The sequence below is a fragment of the Ammodytes marinus genome, assembly GCF_949987685.1.
Source record: "Ammodytes marinus genome assembly, chromosome: 4".
In the NCBI taxonomy this organism is placed as follows: domain Eukaryota; kingdom Metazoa; phylum Chordata; class Actinopteri; order Uranoscopiformes; family Ammodytidae; genus Ammodytes; species Ammodytes marinus.
Window position 1 is genome coordinate 13,235,592 of NC_137233.1, and position 14,706 is coordinate 13,250,297.

At 40.4% G+C, this 14,706-nt stretch overlaps 1 protein-coding gene across 1 annotated transcript in view; it reads right to left on the reverse strand.

The window, feature by feature from the left end:
* The window catches only part of arhgef10la (Rho guanine nucleotide exchange factor (GEF) 10-like a), an 89,809-nt gene that overhangs the window by 68,899 nt on the left and 6,204 nt on the right, over nt 1-14,706 (reverse strand). The window contains exons 6-13 of the mRNA XM_080027029.1: nt 14,345-14,445; nt 13,814-13,891; nt 12,330-12,509; nt 11,190-11,306; nt 6,061-6,153; nt 4,982-5,152; nt 2,885-3,030; nt 1,055-1,227 (exon numbers count right to left, since the gene is read on the reverse strand). Coding sequence (XP_079883155.1) covers nt 1,055-1,227; nt 2,885-3,030; nt 4,982-5,152; nt 6,061-6,153; nt 11,190-11,306; nt 12,330-12,509; nt 13,814-13,891; nt 14,345-14,445 — 1,059 coding nt within the window. The remainder of the gene's footprint in view (nt 1-1,054; nt 1,228-2,884; nt 3,031-4,981; nt 5,153-6,060; nt 6,154-11,189; nt 11,307-12,329; nt 12,510-13,813; nt 13,892-14,344; nt 14,446-14,706) is intronic.

A 14,706-nucleotide genomic window follows, 5' to 3' on the forward strand; every position in this document is an offset into this window, starting at 1 on the left:
TTTTTTTACTACACCCAAACTGACTGACATCACAGAGGATGAAACTATAAATAGATGGGACAGCATGTCTGAATGGAAATTTTGGGGAGCGGTCCCACAGATGTCCACTGAGGTTTTTCTGGATAGACGTGATTAAGGTGACCGCACCGTGTCAAATAGTTGGGGTGAAAAATTCCGAGAGAATCTAAAATTGGACCCAGGTAGAGAAAGAGAGTGAAAACCGCAATGAGAGCTAACCTAAAATGATCCCGAATCGTTGCAGCAAAATTGAGAGTGTATGAGAGTACACTTATAACTGAACAAAAAAGTGGAAACTTAATCCAGTGAGAATCTAAAACCAGCTCTCAAAACAGCAGCTGCTTACCAAGCATCATACGGGAAGCTCTGAAGAAAGGCGCCATTAATATTTAAGTCATGGAGCTGCAACTTAAAAAAAGAAAAGCCTGTACCATTACATCCTGATAAGGCTTTTGTATCTACCCCCGTTTTCCCTTGGCACATTTATCAGGGATCTCGTGGAAGCTGTATGCAACTAGAGTTTAGTGAGGGGTGGTGGTAGGTACGACTAGTGTTTCAACCACCAGATTTCTATCTACTGCTACTGGCTCTCTAATTGGGGCCTAGAAAAAAAGGGAGGGAATAATGCCTGCAGATTGATGACTCCACTGTGAGATGTGTTTGTGGTCTATCAGAGAGTGAAATGAGACTGTGGAGGATGCTGCGGCAAGGGGGCTCTCTATCCCAACATCTCTCAAGCCGAGATAAAACACCCCTGAGGCAGATGGGGGAACGAGTGACCGTCATCACTATCCTTTCTCACAAACACATCCTCAATCAGAGTGACAGGCAGCGATGGATGCATCTCCAAGCCCTCCGCGGGACACCGGAGGACTGAAAGAGATTAGCCCCTTTGCTGAGTCAGAGCACAGGGGGGAGGGGGGGATTGGGGTTTAGGCCAAAAGTCAAGTCCATGGGATGAGATTAACAGGAGGATGACACATGGGGTGAAAGTGATCGAAAAAAAGGACTTTAACACTTTATTTTTTATTTTTACCTGTAGTGCATGCACCACTTGGACGCCTGGCCCCGCTCGGTTGGAAGAAGGTGTCTTTGCTTTGAGAGGCCTCCTGACCCACCTCCACTACCTGCACCTGCTGCAAGGGGGCGCTCCACTTCATGGTGTACCTAGGGCCTACAGGGACCAGGCTGCTGATATCTGGAGGCCCCCTGGTGGAGATAAGAAGAAGAAAAAAAAATTAAAAAAGGGAATGTGTAGCGAACAATAATGTAATATCAGGCAATAACTTCAAACATTTTCAGTTTTTTTTATCCTAACAAAATGCAGATAATGCAGTATAACTTGCCAATAATGTGATAACATTTCTGAACATATCATGTATTAAGTTTTTGCCCATATTGTAATAACTTATTATGTAATATCTGAGTACATTATTGGCTGGTTGCAAAAGTAAGAGGCTAAGCCATGGAAGTGTGATGCTTTATAGCAAATGTATCAAACATAAATAAAGGCAAGGCAAGGCAAGGCAAGGCAAGGCAATTTTATTTATAGAGCACATTTCAGGCACAGGGCCACTCAAGGTGCTTCACAGGGTTAAAATCAAATAAAGAATACAAATACAAAAAAAAAAAAAAAAAAAAATGAACAAATTTAAAACATGGATAAAAATACAACATTTAAATAAAAGAATTAAAACATTTTATCAAAAAAAAAAATAAATAAATAAATAAAAAATAATTAATAAAGGGATATAAGTTTATGATGATATAATCGGCTACAGTTATTACATTTTAAAACGATTTTGCTCAAACAATAAAGTAATAATGTACGAAAATATTGAAAAAATGATTACATTATGTGCAAACACTTTATTACGTTATTGGCAAGTTACTAAATTTTCGACTTTTATAACATTAAAAATGCTAATGTTGTATTGGCAGTTATAACAACATTGGCGGTTATTACATTATTGGCTGCTAAAGCTTGAAAAAGTTTTTTTTTTTAAATTGCGAAATTCCCCTCCCTCTCCGGATCCTGCACTGCATCTCTTAACCCAGCATTCCACAGTTGGGGTCACTCTTTGAAATGTCGCGACAAAAGAACTCGGATTGGGAATTAGAAGGTGTGTGATTATCTTGCCATGACTGCACCTCTAGCTGTGAAACAGAGTTCATTGCTATTCATGTATTCCTGCAATCACGCAGACAATCAACATTGTGATCGGTTTGTCAAGATCCTGGAGGGCAGAGAAAGTCGACTTTGGGACACTCCAGTAGTTGAATGAGACCTGGATGGATAATTACTTTGAAAGCTGACGAAGAAGAGTGCTCTAAGCAACATCTTTGACAGGCGCTTTGCAACAAAAAAAATATGAAAATCCTGTTTCCTGTTTACCCCCAGAGAGAGAGAGTGGGAGAGAAAGAGATAGAGAAAGAGAAAGAGAGGGAGAGGGAGAGTGAGGGAGAGAGAAGGAGAAATGTGATCAATGGTTCTGTCCCAAAAGATAAATAGGAAGGAGACCAAAAAAAATGTTATGTCAGTAATCTAGGAGCTGTAGTCCCGCATTCTACCATTTGTTTAAAGCTGATAAAGCTCCCTGCAACTCCAGATAGTGCTCGGAAAGCACTAGCAGCTATTTCTCTTCCCCTATGCGGTTTGCCAAAACATCCTTGCAAAACCTAGGGCATCAAACATGGAGCCCTAGATGCCACCTACTGTAACTGTGCAGTGCAGTAGGCAGACTCTACTTTCAAAGCTTACACACGGTTCCATGCTAAAACCAAAATTGGCAACACATTAGCAAAGTGTTTTTGAAACAAACGCAAGAAGGGCATTTAGCTCAACTTGCACACGAGAGGGACTTACTTGACATTTATGTTGGCGCAGATGAGTACATCATCAAAGAGGAAGACCTTCCTCTCCTTTGACTTCAGGACTTGTCCCCGCTCGCCGTACACAGTCTCAATCAGTGTCTCACAAAGCACCAGTGACCCTTGCTCCAAGTTCAGTTGCTAAAAAGGGGACACAGCAATTAGATCAGGAGGCAGAGGAGAGACAGCATCACAATGGGCCAGTCCTCCAGAGTTCAGTGCACGTCAGCCTTGGGAGGAACAGATGTCTCGTCAGGGATTAGCAACACATTCATGCTACGGAAGGTCATTTAACGTGTGTGTATATAGCCTACGTACATACACACACACAGAAGGCACACACAAACACATATCTAGCCTGTTCAGCAGTGTGCACATGTTTTACAGTTATGTGAGTGCCTAGAGAGAACCTTCAATTGACACACAGGAGCTGCCAGAAACTTTATTGTTTTAAATAAATACTACATCACATGTTTCAGATCATTCTCTTTTGCCTCTTTGCCTTTACCACTCTATCTACCATAACACTACAACGGAGTCCAAACTGGCTTCAGTTTCTGAGCACCGTCCGGGACTCACAATCCTTTTCCAATACAAGACAACTGCATGGATTTAAATGCATGGAAAGTTTGCTTAACACACATGCACCCCCAGACAGAGTCCCACAGTTAAAGAAGCCAATAACAGACTCAATGTATGTTTGTTGGCACGTTTATGTGCTCTTCAGTCATCCATTGGTTTGGCAAGGGGAAATAGCAACAGAAAGCCTTTTTTTATCACTTTGGTCCAGCTTCTTTTATGACTGCCTAAAATCAATACTTTTAGTTGTTAGAAGCATACTGTGCCAAGTTCTTTTTTAAGTGAATCCAGTGTACTGCAAGCAGCAGGTTTAGCCAAAATATGGAAATACGGAGTTCACATGCCAATCTTTGATGTCCGTGTTTCCTCAAAAGGCACACATTTTTTGTAAATAATGAATGTCTCTGCTGTGGCCATTGTACAACCTGCAGTGCAGTAACACATCTGACAATATTTTATGGAGGAGGATGTCCTATCTGCAGGCAATATGTAGCTGCTTTGGGCTTGTGGCTCAGATAGCACACAAAATGAGTCATTAGTCCGAGCGTGATTGGCATTTAAAAAAAAATAAAAAATACTGCTCCATCAAAAGGGTGGGCAGCCTCTGAGAATACACCCTTAAAGTCTTCAAGCATCAGTGGGCACAGAGGGCATTGCACCATGCACGAGGGTGTGTGTGTGTGTGTGTGTGTGTGTGAAACCCATTCTCCCTCACATTGTTATCTGTCCTATTCCGGCGACTTAGATACTTTGAGACAAAGAATTAATATTTCATTGGATGGTTATGGCGGCAATAGAGGAGACTGTTTCCTATTGGAATTCTGCAGTGTCACCGCAGCAAATGGAATTCTGTGCGGAGTGGAGGAGATTGGCCGAATCAGCTCATCTCAGAGTCCTGGAAAGCAATGGCATGAAAGAGACAAATAAAGAAAAGGGGGAGGGGGAGAAAGAGAAAGAAGAAGACAGAGGGAGATACAGTTGTACTAGAGAAGGAGAAGAAGAAGATAATATAAGTGGAGTGAGAAAGTAAGCAAGAGAGTGGGCAAGGGAGTGTGAGAAGGGATCGACAGGAGGTAAAGTGGAGAGAGAGAGAGAGGAAGAGCGACAGGGTGAAAAAGATAGCTCTCTTACAGTTTCCAATTAAATGTCTCATTTACCCCCTAATTCTTCTTACTCAGAGCAGCATTTGTTCAGATTTGCTGCGGCAGGACTGTAATTTTAGTGTGGTAATGGAGAGGCAACGCCTTTGCCATTGCATTTGGAACTGTTCAGGGATGATAATGGGCATCATTTCTAGGAGATAATTTCTCTAAATAAAAATGCCTCCCTAGATTAATGTGTGGGGAAGTGATATATGCAATTCCTATATACAAGTTTAATTTATAGGTATTTGGCTTACAGTGATAACAATGCAGAAGAGGGAAAGGGCTCAGAGGTTGGCCCGCAGTTGATTTGATTGTGTTTGAGTGAGTGTGCACGTGTGCATGCATGTGCATCCTGTGCATCCAGTCACCTTACTGAGCAAGCGATCACTGACGCTGCGGGCTAGTTGTTGAGTCTCTGCAATCTGGTCTGCTACTCGTTTGTGTTCATTCAGCTTCTCCGCCAGCATCTCCAGCTCGGTCAGAGCAAGCTGCAGGGGCAGACGGTCCACGTGACCCTTCGGTGTATTCTTAAGCATGTCCTGGCAGAAGGTCACACAGAAAAGGGAGGGAAACATGATGATGTATTTATTTCCTCATATATCCTGCAATATACTGAACAGTAACAAAACAATGTGTTCTGGTCGGAGTGTGTTGTCTTTGCCTTGAAAAGTTAAGATCTGGGTCAGATATTTGTTGAGTTTTGGTGTATGACTGTCACAGATTTAAGTAACTCTGTTGTTAACTACATTGACTACCCATTGGTTATGTAAACTTTGTAAAGCTCACTGTATTGCAAAGTCTGCCCTTTTTGTGAGCAGTTTTTAAAAGAAACTGAAAAACAAATCTGAAAGTTCCACATTTGTCAGACTGTAAAGGCGTTGTGGTTTACATGTTTATGTATGTCATGCTTCCAGTGGAAGCTTGGTGTTGTCTTGATATGCATCTTAAATGTACACCGGTGCCTTGAGATCTACTATGTATGATTGTATACGTACACTTTCTCTTCGGAGTGCTGAGTTTAAACTTGAAGAAAATGCCTGATATAGATTCATAACTTATCTTTTGAATTCATGGATAATAAATGCCTACTGAGGGATGAAATGAGCTACTAGAGATCCAGCAGGTCAAGCTCAAAATCCAAATGTGTTGCTCCGAATAGAGAGTGTATATGAAAAACTGATGGCTGACTGGCTAGCTTCTTTATTTCAAGCTGTAGCTTACCCCAGAGTAAAACTATGTGAGGTACAATTTATTGGGCTTAAAATCCATAATCGATCTTGTGGCCTTTCAGCTTTGCAATTCTATTCATTTATTTGGTGCTGATCTTTAATTTCAACTTGTTTCTCGTATTGGAAGTGTTTCTTTGCCAATAAGACCTGAAGGGACTCACTTCATTAAAAACTAATGAAGACTACAAACAAACAAACAACATTACAACATTCTGTACCTGCAGGAGCAATATAAACTGAGGGAATCGTTGAATGGGCTTCACCATCAGGCCGTACAGAGTGATCCGGTCAACACTAGACGCCTGCTTCTTCTGCAAAACAAAGAAATTAATAGAAATGAATAAACAACATGCATTTGGAAAAATATTCTTACACACGGGGCTATGAAAGTGGAAACTATGATAATCATACTTTAAGAGCTCGTCAGAAATCCTCTATAGACCATGTGTAGGCGTGTGAGTGGGTGAGTAAGGAATGTAAATCAGGGTCTGTTAGTCATATGAGATAATGAAAAAGATTTTTTTTAAGTGTGTTATGTCAAATGTATTGCTGTGGGCGTAGGGTCAGCAGAGGATATGGCGTCGGTCGGACGATGACACCATAAGTATAAAAAGGCAAATCAACGGGAGCATTAAATAGATGGCATGGCAGAGAAGACAAGATCAACCGTAAAACAGAAACTTGACATCAAACCATTTTCAAGGCAGAATATTTAGTCAAAAATATTGCCTGATATCCATACATTATTTTCAATATTGTGTTCTCAAGTTTTCATTATTTTGCTTTCTTTTTGTTCCATTGATTTTGTCCTCTTGTGTTTTCTGTAACTAGGCCTATGTGATTTTTTTAATGCTGCTGCCTGGAGCAAGGTCTCTCCTGAAGAAGGTTAAAGCTGTACGAATTAACTTGAATCTTTCTTCGTATACTCTAATTCCCAAAGATCCTTTCCAAACATTAGTCTGACCTTACGTCCTCAAAATAAGTCCAGTGTGGCTTGAGCTCTGAGAATATGTTTGGAAGATATCCAAACAGTTTTTTGTTTTTATTTTGGTCACTAGTAATAGATGTCCCGATTTCACGTCAATTCCTGAGGGAATGTAGTGGCACGATCAATGCCACTGCACGCAATTGGATAGCACTACAACCATTCAGAGCAATGAACAAGGTGACGTATTAAGCCCCGTTTGTTTAGCGAACAGCAGGGTTAACTTTTAAATTAAACGTTTGCCGTGGTCGGTCGGCAAAACAGAACATTCCTCTTACTTGCTAATGAAAGATTTTGTCTTCCAAATTATAAAGGGTCGAAGCCAAAGCCGTCTCAAACTCAAACAACATATCCGTGGCCAATATTTTATGTTTACTATCATGGCTTCGACACCGCATGCACGTCACTGTCGTCATCTGGTTACGTCCGCCCCAGAGCACCATACATAGGGCTCTGGCCCGCCCATATCAGATAGAACGATTTGATTGGTAGCTCAGGATTTCTTGACATATTTAATGAGCTTCAATGGAGGGTGTCCAGACCAACAGGCACAGCAAATTTCATTTGCCAGTGCCTAGCCGCAGGTCTCGATTTCCAGGCTAGTGGCAGACTGTGTTTGAAAAAAACTCGAAAAATAAATTTAAGTAGAACATTATAGTGGACAAAAATTCAGTGGAAAAAAAGAATATGGAAAACAACTTTTGTAAATCATACATAGAACAGCGATAAAATAAAGGTTATAATAACAATTTTAAAAGGAGGGTTGTCCTAACATTAGAAATCCGAGCATATTTAAAACAATGATGGTAATCTACAGTAATTTAAGTCCTTAGTTAACATATGCTTAAAAAAATGTATATGGATATATGTAAATTGATCATGTACAGCGTGGCCTCATTATATGCATGAGTGAAGACTGCAACCCTAATTCTATACGCACTTAACTCAAATTGCATGGATTTAATCAGACAAGTAGGGGGAATCTGATGTTTCACCATTGTACTGGCCCTGTATAAGGAGTAACCTGACCTCAGAAGACAACAACTTGTGGAGCAGCAGGATACAAAGATGTGAGGGTTCTACCTGTGAGCACTATGGAAGAACCATGACTGACCTTACACAAAACTGAACATAAGCAAGCAAAAACTAAAAAAATAAATGCCCCACCACAACCTTTTCTCTGCTAAAGAGACTTAAAAGATTCAATCTGAAGTTATTTGCATGTCAATCTGAGCAAAATTTATTTGGCATTAGCAGAAGTATAATTCTATCCCACCGATCTATCTGCAACATCTCAAATTATTTTTCTAATTGTTTGCTTTGTAAAACGTTGGTCACAGCAGCAGTCAAATTGTGGAACGTTTGGTTTCAAAATTTCTGAAACAGCACAACCTCGACTCTCGACGTCAGCCATTAGTAATTTGTCTCTCAGTGTGATGGAAAGCCAGTGTTTTTGAGAACCAGCGGCTTTACCCCATTTCTCTTCTGCAGGATACAGCCCAAGGTAACATGGTTTAAAAAGCCCTTTAACTCTAGAGCAGAACACCAACTTAGCCAAGACAGCTTGACCATGACCGTCATTTTTCTTAATTGATAGAGAGGTGTCTGTTGCAATCACCAAACACCAAACTGAGCCATCTTATCCACCAGCGATTATTAGAGCTAGAACAGCTGGTTTCATTTTGGCTGAAATATTCCCTCCATCTATCAAGTATTCTCTGAGTGTTTGCTGCTTTCTCACCAAGTTGAAGTGGCCAGCAGAACCAGGGACTACTAGCCAGTAGTGTAATGGATGGGAACTACGAGCCATCCATTATTTCTCGACACAAGAATCAACTACTAATGGGTTATCTGATATAACTAGCCTGAAGGTGCCTTGGTGTAGAGGGGGTGAAACAGGCAACGGCATGCATTGACAACCACCGGTAAGGCTGCTCACATTAGAGCTGAGAAAAAACTCAGTTTAAAAAAATAGAGGTCTTAAGGCAATTAAAAACCCAAGTTGGTGTTGTTTTGTGGTTTTCCTTTTGTAATGTATGTAACCTTTATTTAACCTCGAAAGATCAATTGAGGGGTGACCCTCTTTTAATACAACAGGTCTTGGATCTGTATGTCAATAATATGTCTCAAAATGGATCCGAGCGGACTAGCTATCAGATCTGATCATATGGTTTGTTAAAAAGAGTGCAGAAAAACAATGTTTTTTCTTGTGGTGGGAATAAGGGGCGAGCGAACTGTGAAGTGCAGAATACTTTTTTCAATATTAGCCTACTACCGTTTCAGTTTTTCTCCACTCATGATATCTAGAGAGTAAGTTGAGTTTGCAGCACTGTAAGTTGACAAAAAAGTTGTCACCCATGTACCACTGTTTTCTCCATGCGTTTGATGGTAAGGAACCTGCGCTGAAACAACAACAAAGAGATTCTTAGATGTTGGCAGTGGCATTTTCAAAATGTGGATCAGCAGCAACAAGACAGGTGTTGGGGCAGGCAGCACCAAAAATCACAAAGTAGAAGGGTGTGTTTTCCTTGACCCTCCGAAAGATGTCGCGATATCGTGTTGTTTTACTGAATGAAAGTGGATTCTAGTAGTATAGGAAAAGCTTAGACCTGACTGGCTGAACATGTAGCTGAACGTTCCAGTGTGCTTCTCTGTGTGACATAGAGAAGGCAGTGAGTATGCTTTTCTCTATACAGAAAACTGAGTGAATTTGTTCATTATTATTTAATATTATCGGAGTCTTGTACCAAGAGACATACAGTACATTTAGTTGTATTTTATGAATCAGGAACATTCTATACTTTATGTAAGATAGATTTCTGGCTATGTCAAATGTCTTGCACATTGTATTTTTTGCAAGGCAACCTATACAGCATAACTAAGCACTTAATACCTACTTTTGATGTCAAGTAAATGCACAAGATATGTCATTGGGAATTTCCCTCAATAACTGATGTGAACTAGAATAGACCAATAGCAGATGGGCAGATGCAATAGTGAGTCCTGTCATCAAGTACTGCACTACACTGTATCTACAGTACATATACAACTTTTAACACAGCTCTTGGTCTCCATAATAATAATAACGTAACACAATGATTCTGAAATTGTAAGATTGGTCCAATTGACTATTTCAATTTGTATTTCAGGTTACAAAAATTAAAGACATTTTACTTTTTCTAATTGCAGAAATCCACCCAAAGAATTTGAATTAATTTGCCAACCTTTTTAAATTATATTATATAACAAAAAACGATTTACACTGAACTCACATGCTCATTATGTATAAAGTCTGCCACCTGTATTCAAACTCTTAATGTATTGTCTCTTTCCCTGTACATTTCAGTTGCCTGTTTACAAGCATCATGTGCATGTCACCACAACATTTTAACAGCAAAATAATGAGGTCCATATATTGATTCAGTGTTTCCCACTCTGGGTCAATCAAATGCATTATTTGTTTTTTCTTCACATTGCAGGTGAGAGCTGCAACAGACAGATGCACCTCTCCACAAAAAGGCAGGGACACATGTTATCCGGAGTAACATGCAGGCCTTTCAGTCATGTGATCTGGTTGTGTAAATCAGCATTACAGCTCAATGATCCGGGTCATACTCATGCATAAATGCTTGGCACACGGGGGAATTGTTAATCTCAGAGCACATTGAAGATAATTTCTTGGCAACCTCCATTCACCCTGGCAATATTTTTCCCTTGTTCATGATCCCTTATTAATATCTGAATCACTGAGTAAACAGCAGATTGTCTGGTTAATTTCACATATAGATTAAACAGAAGTGCTGCAATTAAATACTTGTTTTTTTCTGAATCAGTATTTATTTTAGATGAGGTATTTCATTAATTTTGCAGATGGGTGCATGGTTCAATATAAAACACATGCAGGCACACACTTTTTGAAAAATATGTTTCAAAATTACACGTGCCAAGAAAAAATGCTAAATGCCAAGAGAAACATACACATACATGCCCGTTGTCTGAATACATGAAAAGTTTTACATTAACATTACATTCATATAATTCTTCAATCTATTTGCCGCCTTGAGTAAATACTAAATTGTACACAACACAATTTCAGCCCATTCGGGACACAATTAAATACCATCTGTGGACCCAATGTAAAAAAAAAAAAAATTGTATTTGTGAAAATAACCACCCTTTCACACACTGAATTTTTTATTTGTCTCTTTGGAAACATAAGAAGTATGTATTATTGAAGGCCTTTAGCTTTGGGGCTTTGGTCAATTGTAAGAACACTACAGAGGGGCTAAAACACAATTGCGTTATTTTAAATTTGAAAAACAACACATAAAAACAGTATTTTGCTCATGGGCTGTAGCTCACCTTTAAGAATTCCAGAAAAGCTGGTTTGGACAGGCATGCCTTTTTAATGAGAGCCATGGCATTGGTGAAGTTGTTCACGTAATCACTGTACACATCCAGCACCATGGACTTGGAAAACTGTGAAGCAGAAAGAAAAGGAATTATCCAAATGTGTAACCACAGCCCTAAGATAAGAGGGTCTAGTGCTGTGCCATGTTTCTTTTGTTTTGTCTTCGCACAATCTTCCAAAACACAGTCATGTAATTTCATCCTGCGTCATGAATTGTCTGGCTAACCATCCTCTTTGCAGGGCAATCCATAGGTAATTTCAATGTAAAGATAGGCTAGGAAATGGAAATTTAAGTATAGTACTTGAATAAAAATTGTTTTGTTTACCACCATAGTTGCCGGCCGCAACACCATTCTTGAGAGGCTGTGCTAAGAGAAATTAAGTGGTGGAGTGTGTGTGTGTGTGTGTGTGTGTGTGTGTGTGTGTGTGTGTGTGTGTGTGTGTGTGTGTGTGTGTGTGTGTGTGTGTGTGAGTGTGTGTGTGTGTTTTAACCCTTTGCTCACACTCCATCAGGAGCCTGCCTCTCTGATACAAATATAACACCTGCAGGTACAGATAGACTGCTCAATGAGGAGTACACATTCGAGGCACTTTCCTTTTCCAGTGTGGCCTCATCTAATGGTAGATGTTAAGGGTACCAATGGAACAGCACAATAATGGCAAATAGTAAATGGCAGGGTTGAATCAGCCCCTCTAATAAGCAAGTAATGAGCAGACCTAATGGATGAGCACACTGCAGACACTCACAACAGGAAAGTCACTCTCACCACTATTATCCTAGGGCCGAAACGTGTAAACACAAATCCCAGAGGATCATTTGAAGCAGTGGAGATATTCATCACAAATGTAATTATTCCATGTTAGGGGGAATATACTATCTTGCTGATTTGTTCAGTCTAGAAAATGTATCTCATTATTACTCTGGTATAGCAGAGATTGTGATATAAAGTAAGATCGAAAATGGGAAAAACAATCTGAGTATTTTGATTGAGTTGTAGACAGAAACAAACCAAAAGAATGAAAAGCATTTCTTATTTCACACATATGAAGTGATACAAACCAAAAACATGCACACGCAAGCACACACTCACCGAGGCAACAAACAAGTCTCCGATTTTCTCACTGACGTCCCATTCAGCCACACGCGACGCCAGCGCAATCTGAAACATGGAGTGGCACTGTGTGATCTCCCTGAGTCGGTAAAATATAGGCCGGATCTTCCTCGGACTCAGGATGCGGGGATCAGCTTCCATCAATGGTCTGTGGTATTCCTGGTGAGATCGAGAGAGAAAATTGTGTTTTTTTTTATTATTGTCGCTGATATGTGCATATTTATGTGTGAGGATGGGGGGGGGGGCAGGTGCTTAAGATGAATCAGCATTCCATCTTCCTTAAGCATATCTTCTAAAGATAACTGAGGGGTAGTAGCAGACACATAGGGGGGAAATTAGGTATGGCAGTCATAGTGCCTGAAAACCCATCATTTCAAAGGATTCACCCACTCTGAGTGCCACGAGCAAACATGTTCAGTACGCAAGGTGATTTGTAATCATAAAAGCCAGAATGATAATGGCAAAAAAAACAGCTCCCAGCGGAGTTGCAGAAGCAAAAGAAACATGGTGAAAGGGGGCATGATTGATTCTTCAGTCAGCTCACATGGGAATATGAGCGTAGCGTGGCCTACAGAAATGACTTGACGGGGTCTTTGAGGACATAATCCTAGTGGAAGTCACTTAACATGTCTTCTTTGATTATGAACATGTTAAAGTTTTGATAATGAAATGTAAAAAGATGAAAACAATATTTTTTAGACCAAAGAACAAATCTATCGGAGCAGCGGTGGCAGTATGCGTTTGTTGACAACAATGTTTCGCATGTCTCCTCACCGCAAATCCATTACAGCAAACAAATCATCGACTGACAGAGCATGGGCAAGGCAGCGCAACGTGAACAACTGTGCAATCTGTTTTAATGAAAGTTGCAACCCTCAATGTTTAATTGTGCGTGTGGCCTTTTTCAATTTTTTATCTGTCTGGAGAGACACAGCATTTACCACTTGGTTGGACCCTCTGAATAACAAGAGAGATTTTTCAAAAGAGCTAAACCTCTTCAAGTATCACACGCAATCAAGTCACTCCGACAACAAAGGCAGCGCATTGCATCTTCACAATGGAAGATTTAGAGGTATACAAGGCGGCTAGTCATTCATTCATTCATTCGTTCATTCCATTTCAGTGGGTGCTCCTCTTATTTTATTTTTTATTTTTTTGTGTGTGTTGAAGTGTTATCAAGGCTCCATTTTCCCATACAAAAAAGAAAAAGACACAACACCCCATCATACTGCACAGAACCGTCTCTCTCTCTCTCTCTCTCTCTCTCTCTCTCTCTCAGCATCAGCACAATGACACAAAATGAGGATTCCGGTTTTATCAGGATTATTTATGATGGGACACTTAGGTAATTTGATGGATATCACCCATTCTCTTTTTCCCGCTTAATTCCCTAATAGCTCAATGTTGAGGACATTGCACGTGGCAGAGGAGGAGGACACTAAAGGGACTAAACAACAGCTCACCTGCAAGATCCTCCTGAGAGACTCCAGGTAGTTCCGCTCGCTCTGAATGATGGAGCCCAGGATATGGCGCCTGACAACCTGCCGTTGACAACAGAACAGTCAGAAAAGATGACATGATGGGGCCAGTGTGGGGTTATTTTAGTTAATGTATACCTTACATAATAATAGTGACACTATATTCCACTATATGAATGTGTTTGTCACAGGAAGAAACAAGACAACAAGAGGAGTAGGTCTCTTTGAACACAGCCTCCACCTCTGTGCTGAATCGTTGGATTTCAGATTCAGTTTATTTAAACCCCACTACTTCTCCAGAAAGGATAAAGACAATTGAGCATATAGATATGGAAAAAAAGACTACAAATATCAAATGACTACATTTAACGTGACAGCCTAGAGGCTTATCTCAAGGCTATGGGGTGCAGAATATGTTCACATAAATGCTAGATGTTAAATATACTGTACATGTTTCTACATTTATTTAGAGGGGGTGAAAAAATGCTAGAATGTGCAAAAAGCTGTCAGTTGCACCTGGTGGCTGCTCAGCCCTTCTGGCATAGGGCTCAGCTGCGGGGGGGGATGCTTCTCTTCTGACACAGCCACATCCAAGTACCCTGCATCATCCTCCTCCTCTGTAGACATTCATAGACAGGAGGAAGATACAGAAAGGTTTAGACCAGAGTGTGTGTGTGTGTGTGTGTGTGTGTGTGTGTGTGTGTGTGTGTGTGTGTGTGTGTGTGTGTGTGTGTGTGTGAGAGAGAGAGTGTGCGTGTGTGAGAGAGAGTGTGCGTGTGTGACTGAGACAGACGGAGCGCAAACAACAGAACGGCAGCCTTCAGATCTCACTGCAGCTGGGGAGATCACAATGCGACAGACGAAGTATATTACCTCTA